General features: G+C 35.6%; 1 protein-coding gene across 1 annotated transcript; it reads right to left on the bottom strand.

Annotated features, from left to right (window-relative positions):
* Positions 1 to 714: 714 nt before the first annotated feature.
* Positions 715 to 2,488, bottom strand: LOC127150844 (uncharacterized). The gene is made up of 3 exons (XM_051089534.1): positions 1,447 to 2,488; positions 1,255 to 1,373; positions 715 to 1,017 (listed from the first exon to the last, which is right to left on the bottom strand). Exons 1-3 carry the CDS (start codon positions 2,486 to 2,488, stop codon positions 715 to 717), a joined length of 1,464 nt encoding a protein of 487 aa, XP_050945491.1.
* Between the last annotated feature and the right edge of the window lie 8,083 nt (positions 2,489 to 10,571).

Genomic DNA, 10,571 nt, shown 5'->3' with positions numbered 1-10,571 from the left:
TTAGTGTAGTGTTGTATGTTGTGTATCTTATTCTATGCAAAGAGACATGGTTATGGAATGTAGTATGCTCTCTATGTCTCGCGTCTCATGTAATTACTAAGTCCTCGTTGAGTATAAGTTCTCCTACTGCTTGTCCAAGTATAAACAAAACAATAGTTTTCGGGGTAATCTAGGGTCGAACATAGGAAATTGGTATCAAAACTTAATTCTAGAATTCACTCTTCATTTAGGCAGTGTAAAAGAATAAACTATACAGTATGAGAAAGTGTAAGTCTAAACTATATCTACATTAGAGAATCTATAAAAGGGGGCTAAGATGGATGCAAGATGGGATCGTGAACTAATTTGCATGAAAGAAGGGGCGAAGGAAAGTCTATGTATTAGTAGGCGCAGTGTTTTTAAAGGCTCAAGGCGCACTAAGGCGCAATGGTCCTCTGGGGTCTAGGCGCAAGGCGCAGGCTTTTTTTCATGAGGCGCACTATATAAAAAAAAAGTATATATATATATATATATATATATATATATATATATATATATATATATATACATACAAAATCGAAAGGAACAACAATGTATAAAATATAAGTAAATAACCAATGTAAAAATGAGATTTAACTCTAATGTATAAAATATTATAATATTAGTTTTCTACCCAAAAAACAAAACACAATAGAAAACTAGTCAGAATTCAACAATCAAAATAAAAGTTCATTCCTAAAGATCAAACTCATCATCACTAAATTGATCCTCATCTTCATTCACTCCTTCGTTGGACTTATAGCCATCGGTATCTTCTTCTTCCTGATCAGAGTCATCCAAATTTATTTGTTTGGGTGTGGGTTGTGTGGTAGACGAGGATGAACATGAAACATTAGTCGCTCCTGAGGCCCTAGCTCTAGAATAGAAGGTTGGTTCTTTTGCTCCGGCAGCTCTTGAAACATCACCCCACGTTAAAGTATCATCGTCAAATACCAGCTCATCCTCCTCCTCAGAATCATCATCCAATCTTCCAATCTTCTAATCAACCATTCGTTACTATCAGCAATATCTCTTAAAGAGATGGGATCGACGATATCTCGAAGGTTGTATCGACGTTTTAATGCTTTATTGTATTTGATGAACACTAAATCATTTAAACGACTTTGAGCAAGCCTATTTCGTTTTTTGCTATGAAGCTACAAAATTAGAAAATTCATTGTCACTGCCAGTGAATCAACAAAATTACATTCGCATGTAAAGGAGAGGAAAGCTAACCTGCTCAAACACACTCCAATTACGTTCGCATCCAGAAGCACTACAAGTAAGACCTAAAATGCGAATAGCAAACTTTTGCAAGTTTGGAGTTGATTGTCCAAAATTATCCCACCATTCCACTATAGGCAAAAAATATATATTAATAAAATAATCATTGTTGAGTAATCGACTAATCGGTTAGTTGAAATTTACTTGGAGATATTTTGTCCCTTTGTCTGATTGCTAAAGGTTGTCCAAACAATGCTTCAGCTCTCTTATACTTGCTTAGTTCTGCAAGTATTTTGTCTTGGATGTCTAATGAAGCAACCATTTTTGTTATGCATGAGTAGAGCCCATTAACTATTTCATCATCCTCTTGGATGCTAGGATTCAAATAATAGAATGACGGGTTTAAATAATACCCCGCTGCATGCAGAGGACGATGCAACTGAAGCTCCCATCTTCTATCAATTATGGTGAAAATGTCCTTGTATTTTTCTTCATTATTATTGAACGACTTAGCAATAGCTTCTTTAGCTCTATCCATGGCCTCATAAATATATCCTATAGGTGGCTTCTTTTCGCCATCAACCAATCTAAAAACTCGAACTAGTGGGCCAGACACTTTAAGAGCAAACACAATTGTAGTCCAAAAACTAGCCAACAAAATAGTCTGAACTACTCGCCTTCCTTGTTGCTCCTTGCTCCATTTGCTATCCTTCCATTCATCTGAAGTAAACATCTTCCTTAAGTTGTTCTTTTGATGATGTATACTCGATAATGTAATGCAAGCAGTAGCAAAGCGAGTCTTAGCTGGTCTAACTAACTCCTTTTGGTTAGTAAATCGTCGCATCATGTTTAATAATCCAGGACGAACATAGATGAAGTTGCTAATCTCCATGCCTCTTTTCAATGCTTTGCGAATATTGGAGATCTTGTATATATCCTCCAACATTAAATCTAGCAATGAGCAGCACATGGAGACCATATTAATTATGGCCGCTTTGCTTCTAACAATCTCCCTATTAACAAAGAAAATAAGTATACATTTAGCATAGAACTCACTAAATCTAACAATCTCCCTATTAGCATAATAATTTACATTCTTACCTGCCATCACATTTGCTGAGGCACTATCAGTAACTACTTGTACAACATTTGCTTCTCCAATGCGCTCTACAAAATTGTCAAGTAGCTCGAACATCTTCTTTCCATCCTTCACATAAGATGAAGCATCGATGGACTCAATAAACATGGTGCCCTTAGGACTTTTAACTAAAAAGTTAATCAGGGCCCGTTTGGTAACGTTCCTATTCTTTGTTTCTTGTTTCTTTGTTCCCTGTTTCCTGTTTTTTCTTTTTTTAGAACAAGAAACAGTAATGCGTTTGATAACTGTTTCTGTTTCTTGTTTCTTGAAAAAAAAAGAGAAACAGAAACAAAAAATGTGTTTGATAACTGTTTCTTGTTTATTGATTTTCTTCTAGATTTATTTTTTATTTTTCACATCTACTTCAATTAAACATTAAACAAAAATATAGGTCTATCCATCAAACATAACAAATAAAATTATCAAAAGTTTATTCATTTAATACGAAGAAGTATCATTGCACAAATAAAAATAATAACATAAACATAAAATTATATTTATCCTTCAAATGTTGCCAAATTTGATTGGCAATATCATCTCTTACTCATGCATTTTCTCTTTTTAATCCATCAATTTCAACAATCTCATCGTTATTTCGTGACATCTAGAATTTAATATTAATTTTAAAGTAAGTTATTATGTCTTCAATATTCAGAATTGAAATAAACAAAACAAAATTTAACATTTAACTCTTAACCTATGATGCTTTAGAGAAAAACCCACAACGAAAACTCAGATTTGCACAAAGAGGAAGATGAAAACTATGGATCCGACGAAGAGGAAGAGTTCGGGTTGTCGAGAAAGACGATGAGAGGTGAAGAGGAAAACAGTGTGCAGAGAAAAACGATGAGTGAAAGAGGAAGATGATGATTATTTGGAGAAGACGATAGAGATAAAAGGAAAATGAAACCAATAAAAATAATTGAAAAAAGAAAAATGAACCAATAAAAATAATTGAGAAAAAGGAAAAGGAAACCAATAAAAATAATTGAGAAAGAGGAAAAGAAAAGAAATAAAAATAATTGAGAAAAATGAAAAGGAAACCAATAAAAATAATTGAGAAAAAGAAAAAAAGCCAATAAAAATAATTGAGAAAAATGAAAGGAAAAAAATAAAAATAATTGAGAAAAAGAAAAACGAAACAAATAGAAATAAGTTGAGAAAAAGAAAACCAATAGAAGCAATTGAGAAACGGAACAGAAGAAACTACTTTTTTTTGTTCCCAATAATTCCTTATAAAATGAGAAACGTTTCTACTTTTTTTTAGAATGAGAAACAAGGAACGTTATCGAACACTTCTGTTTCTTAAAAAATGGAAACAGAAACAAGAAACAGGGAACAAGAACGTTACCAAACGGGCCCTCAATGTCCTATTTCTTCTATCGGTCCACCCATCAGCCATAACAGTGCATCCAACCTTATCCCACTCTGCTTTATGACTCCTCATCAACTCATTTGTTGCTTCTAATTCCTTCTTCAAACATGGGACTCTCAACTCATGATATGTTGGTGGTTTCAATCCAGGACCAAATTGGCCAATTGACTCAATCATAGGGGCAAAACTATCATATGTGCAAGCATTCAAAGGCACTCATGCATCATAAAACCATCGAGCAATTCTTTGGATGGTGTGCTCCCTCATTTCGTTATTGTACGCCGCATTCAACGAAGTTTGTTTTCCTTTGTCGTTCTTTCTATTTTGAACCACAGTTTCTGGATTGGGAGTAAAAAATGCATCCATTGGACCCTTTTGTCTTGGCTTCTTCAAGCTCGAGCCACTTGATGTTGCTCTGTTATTTACACTAATACTCCCTTCATCTTCATCCTCCATACCGTAATCTTGTACATCGATGTCCACAATCAAATTTCTTTGTTCTTTGATCTCCTTTTTCTTGGACATGTAATCTCTAATTTCTTCCTTTACATGATCAGGACATTTTTTTACAAGCTATGACATTTCTATAACCACCAACGAGGTGTTGTTTCAATCGATACACCCCTCCTTTTGTTACTTTCGAACAAAATCCACAGACAAACGTATTTATATCTTGGTCATTTTGCAATCGACCATATTTCCATGCTGGATCTTTTTTAGAACTTTCATCAGGCATGTTTTTTAATAGTAATGGCAGCAAAAGAAGCACCAAAAAAGAAGATTGGATGGCAAAAAACAGAGTAATGGGAGGCTGGCAGCACAACAGTAATGGCAGCAGTCAGCACCAAAGGAAAAGAACCAAAGGAAAAAGAAGAAGAAGAAGAATGGATTTTTTTTAATAAGATTGGATGGAAAAAGAAAAAGAAGCACCAAAAAACAGAGCAGCACACCTTAGGATTTTTTTATTAAGATTGGATGGAAAAAGAAGAAGAAGAAGAAGGTGGTCGACTCGGTGCCGTTGACAGTTTTTCCGCAGAAAGGGGCAGAAATTCTACAGAATTGGCAGTCCGCAGTCGATGGTTTTTCGCGGATGGCAGTCGATCGTTTCGTTGTCTTCAAGTCGAGCCGAGCCATCGTTTCGTTTCTTCACAGCCACGTTACACGTAATAGGTAAATATATTAGGTAAATATATTAAGTAAAAGTTAAATAGGTAAATATTTTGTTTTTTTAATTACGGCCCAGCCCACGTTATAAAGCCCGCGCCTGTGGGCTTTTCGTGCCTACGGCGCCTTGAGGAAGGTGCGGGCCTCAGCCGCGCCTTTCCATCGGCGCCTCGCCTACCCACAGAGAAGCGTTGGGGGTGCGCCTTGCGCCTAGGCGCGCGCCTCAGCGCGCCTTTTAAAACACTGAGTAGGGGATTAAGTAATCAAAGAACCTTGATGCAATATAACTCAATTAACTACCTTATGATTAAGGCGAGCATCTATTGGTGTCTTTAAGCGTCACACTTGCTCAGCTATCAAGATCTAAATGACTAAACTGAGTTAAGCAAGATATATCTTGAATGTTTCACTTACAAGATGTATAGAGCTTCTCTTTTAAGGGTGACAACGTCTTGGTGTTATATACCCACACTTGTTCACCTTTCGGGACAAATGACGGAAGTTATCTCGCCAAAGTGGAGTTTTGTCTCCAAACTCCTTCTTACGCGCTTTAGTCATATCTTTGCTACTTGCCCTCTCGGGTAGTTGACTATAAACACTGGCCAGGTGATAACTATAACTCGCTAACGTGATAAGAGTTATAAGCTAACCTATTTATCTAGAATTTATCATAAATCTTAAACTACAAATAACACAAGGACAAGTGAATAGTAAAGAGATGATGGATTGAAGAGGTATAAATATGCAATGTATTGAAGAATGTAGACCTTAGGCCACTATACAATATGAACAAATACATTACAATGAAATACAAAGAATGGAAATGACGTTACAAGTTAGGGGAGATGGGGAATGAGATTTTCTTCACTCAAACCTCAAGTTTTCGCTCGTTTACTAACTGGAGAAGATGAAGAAATGCTTTACAGACGATGGAAAGGCTATTCCTTTCCATCACTCTTTAGGTTTTAGCCTATTCAAGCCCCTGGTCCATTCAGACTTCTCGTCCTTCTTAGTGAAGATGAAGTCCTTTTTATAGGTAGATTTAGGAGGAAAATCGAATCTCTAAGCATGTTAGCACCAAAAGCTGCCTTTGTCGAGTCGTATCATCTCCAACTATCACTTTTGTTTTCTGGCAAACCTCTTTTCGCCTACTGATAAGGCCTCCTCGCATAGTCTTTAGGCGAGCTCCTCTACGATTAGCTAGCTTCTTCTTTTGTTCTTAATCCTACGTCAAGACACTAAAAACAGGGTGAAACAAGCTTGGATGCTTATGTAAAGTGTATTTCTGAATTTTCTTCTTTTGTTCCTAGTCTTTAGGTGAGTTCCTTTTGTCGCGAAGTGGAGGTTCCTTCCTTGGTATGTACAACAATGACAAGATTTTTATTATTTTCTTGTTTGATGAGGAAGAGGTATTTTGTATTTCTTGGGTTGAGGTTGGAGATTTGGATTTTTCAAGAGGTGGTGAAGGCGTTTTGAATTTAGTGGGATTTTGAGAGTTGGTGGCTTTGAAGGAATTGGATTTATTAGGTGAAGGGAGATTGGTGGAACGTTTTGTGGACACAGGCGACAAGGTTGCCTTCGAGTCCTTGGCCTTAGAGGATTTTACTCTCTTTGATTTGAGGCCTCCTTCTTGTCTTGCCGTTTGCGTTTTAGTGGGATATCATCTTCCTTTTCCTCTTCTTCATCTTCATCATCCACTTCTTTAATCTCTGATTTACCATATTGTTTGGTTTTGAAGCATTTTAGCTTAGACTTGTTCTTGTGGATGACAATTATGCAGTGAAAGGTTAAGGAGGACCAAATCCTATCCTTCACTTCTACCTGAGGATGTTTGTCTAACGCCGAACATGCCTTTAAGCACAATTTCTCAATCAGGTGCGGGAAAGGTCTTGCTCCGCAAGGATGCTTGACCCATGCTATGATGTGCTCGCTTATGTTCACTAGTATCTCTTCCATTATGCAGTAGACTAACATTATTCGCTCCATAGAGATGGTGCTATCATGGAGAGTATGCATGATCTTCTTTTTTATAAATACCAACCAGATGCTGGCTTCTATATTTAAGTGGTGGGGGAAGAGCTAGTACTTTCCTACTTGCGTTATATCCCATTTTGTCTCGAACTAGGCAACTCTCTTTAATGCATCCTCTAAATCTTGCTCTTATGGGTTGTTGAAAATTGCGTGCCCCATTTCGTTGGCTTCTAACCCAAAGAGCTCATTGATTGCGTCTGGTCCAAAGTCTACGTTTTACCCTTTAACCACGACGTAGTGTTCTTCTTCGTTGATGTACCCTTTATAAAACATCTTCACTATGTTTGGTCTTATTGCGACCACCCTCTAGAGAAATATTTTCCATCTAAACGTTCTAATGGGTGCTGAGAGTTACTCTGATATGGTTCCTTGGTATGGATAGAACCCATTCTCTATCATAAATTGTTTGCTAGCTTAGGAAGCGAGTGGTTCTTATTCACTTTCCTCCCTGCTTCCTTTTCATCTACTTGTGGCTTTTTTTTTCACCTTTTCAGTTTGCTCTTCCTAAATTGCGCTCTCAAGACCTTCTTTTTCATCCTGACTTTTCTCTTTTTTGTCGGTCTTGGCAACTCATCCTTTAGACATAAATCCTTATTTCTTTCTCAAACTCCTCGCAATGTTCGTCAAACGTTTTCTCTTCATCTTTGTCCTTCTTTATAGGTGATAACTTGTAGAAATACAAGTTATTGTAGCCTCTTTTATAGAATAATAAGGCCAAAATGTAGAAGAAGTGAATCAAAATGCCATAATTATATTGAAAAAACATAAGTATTTAGAAATACATTTTACATAAGCATCTATGCCTGTTTTACCGCGTTTCAGTGTCTTAATGCAAGAATAAAAGCAAAAGAGATTAGTGAATCATAGAGGATATTGCGTAAGAACTACGCGAGAAGAGCCCGTATGACAAGAACAAATGTTAGGCGAGGACTTTCATCACTACACGAGGACAATTCATTAGAAGACAAGAATGGTGGTTAGGGATGATCTGACTTGACAATAGTGGATTTTGACATTGACATGATCAGTAGAATAAAAGTTTCTCGTCGAAAGGTGCCTATATAAAGCCTCTTTCTATCTTAAGAGAGAAAGAGGAACAATTGTGTGAAAAGTCTTACGTTGATGTTTGGCCAAGGTCTAAATGGATGCAAACCCTAAAGAAGGATAGAAAGAAGTAGTCTTTCTGCCATCTGTAAAAGTAATCTTCTTCTTCGATCAACCTGCTAGTGAGAGTTTGAAGTTTGAATGGACGGAAGCCCATTTTTCTATTTCGGTTAGCGCACAAATTAAATTCAAAAAGGAAAAATAATAAATTCTACGACAACGATGCCAAAAACTTGCTTATTGGTTTTTTATGTGCATATGCAAAAGTTCATAGATAAGTCATGTTAAGATTCTAATTGAACGTCTATCAAGCGACTAAATAGGTGTATGTGATAAGAGGTGCCTTCGTATTCATGCGTTGCAAAATTTCTAATGTTCTGTATGTAATACAAGTTTTCCTTTATATTGTCCAAGTGTAAGCGAAGACAGGTTTCCTAGTAAGTCTAGGGCCAAATACATGGAACTAATGTTTCTAATAATCTTATTGCGCAACTAAATTCATACGGTATAATCTATATATCGTATGTATATATGAACAATATACTTTAACCTACTTATCTACACTAAGGTGCCTTTGGCGGTACAAGGTGAACATGACGATGAAATGAGATGGAAAGTGAACTCAGTTTGCAGGCATGGTAAGAAAGAATGCTTAATTAACTAATTGTGGTGAATTGTGCCTTAATAGTTCAAGGCGATACAAAGCATGATTAACTTCATAATTAAAGCGAGTGACCTTTTGACGCCTTCACCATAATTGCTCATCTTTCGGGATCAAAATACTCAAAGTTAAGCTATGATTTGCATCTAATCGACTTGTTTGTATACTAGTAATTTATCATTGATTAAGGCAGGCAACTTTTCGGTGCTTTCGTCGCACGCGTTAACATCTCTACAACATATATGAAGGATAAATTCGACGATAAGATTGTAGTGCTACAATCTCCTCACCGCTTACTTAGTTAAATACGTGCTCACACTTGTTAGGTGATTGCGATCAATACCATTGTCTTCCTCTCAAATACACAATGTGTTGACACTTGTGTTTAACTAAGCAAAACTTTTAAAACATACAATCATATTCTCTAGTATTAAAAATGATAGAATCGAGACATGCGCAGTGGAAATATAGATCAAATCTACTCTAATTGAATCTAACTAATTTAAGATTAACATGCATCAATCTACCATAATTAAACTAAATTCGGGTTAAAGTAAATATAACTTTGTAGCTTCCCTATTTCTCAATATCTCCTCATGAACACCAACTCGAGACCACCACTAAAGTTGACCTGTTATTCTCCAGACTTAGAACTGGGTTGTGTGACCCAATTAGAGGAAAGAAATTTAAAGAGGAATGGAAATTGGAGGTGAAGTTTAAGGGTTGAGATTTTTGTTAGAGAAAAAATAGTTTAGAAAATTTTTTAATTCAAAATTACTAAAGTTGCAAATTTTTTTGACAATTTAAAAAAGAACTTATTATAAGCAAATGACATGCAAAAATGTATGTAATTTGTTCATAAAATCTCGATACCTAATATTCTATAACAATTAGTGGAACTTAGTGGGCTAGTTGTTTACATTTTGTGTAACCACCTATCCCATCAAGTGTTAATGGGATTATCCAACAAAAAATTGGATTTTTCCACTAACTTTAGTCCAAGGGTAATATGGTCATTTGACCATTCAAGTCAAAGTCAAAATTTGACTTTTTAAAGCAAAAGTCAACATTATGAATTTTTACCGTTTTATTCGTCTTCACTAATTCCGACCTCAGTATGAATCCACACTTATTTTTTCAATATTCAAATCACATTTGAATATAAAGTCGGTCAAAGTTTGACTTTTCAAAGTAAAAGTCAACATTTTGACTTTTTACAACTTTGATCATTTTAATTAATTTCGAACTTTTGAATGTGAATTCGTATTCATATTTTTAATATTTAAATCACATTTAAACATAAAGCTCTATAACTGACAGCTATATCACATATATTCGTTGGTTTCTCTCTTTCTACCTAATTCGAACAATTCGAATTATTCCAATATATTGTTCTAAGTTAATTACATATGAGCTTGCAGGGGAACTTAATGGACTTATATATATGGTTAAATCCTTTTATATTGAGCTAATAATGAGTCATTTCACTAAAGTCCCTTAATTGCACTTCTCTCACTATAGATATATTTTTGTACATTTGATATAATCACGATCAGTATGTTAATCCTTCATAGGTTGTTTGTAACCTTGGTTGGGTCAAAATACAGTTTTATCCTTGAGATTACATCTTGTTCCTTAAGTCCCAGTGATCCACTATTGAACAATTGATTTAAAGTCCAACCTATAAAATGAATCCCTATCGCGCTAATGAGAGAGTGAGACCTCTTGTTCAAGACTTGAATTCAGTATTTAAAGGAACAACTTATCTACTAATCTTAAAGCGAGTAGAAGTGAATTTCTTTTTGGACCCTATGTCCCTAGTCATCCACCTAGTCTTACCGTTGAAATGGGAGGCT

Source organism: Cucumis melo, chromosome 9 (genome assembly GCF_025177605.1).
Source record: "Cucumis melo cultivar AY chromosome 9, USDA_Cmelo_AY_1.0, whole genome shotgun sequence".
Taxonomy (NCBI): domain Eukaryota; kingdom Viridiplantae; phylum Streptophyta; class Magnoliopsida; order Cucurbitales; family Cucurbitaceae; genus Cucumis; species Cucumis melo.
This window is presented reverse-complemented; position numbering and strand designations above follow the sequence as displayed.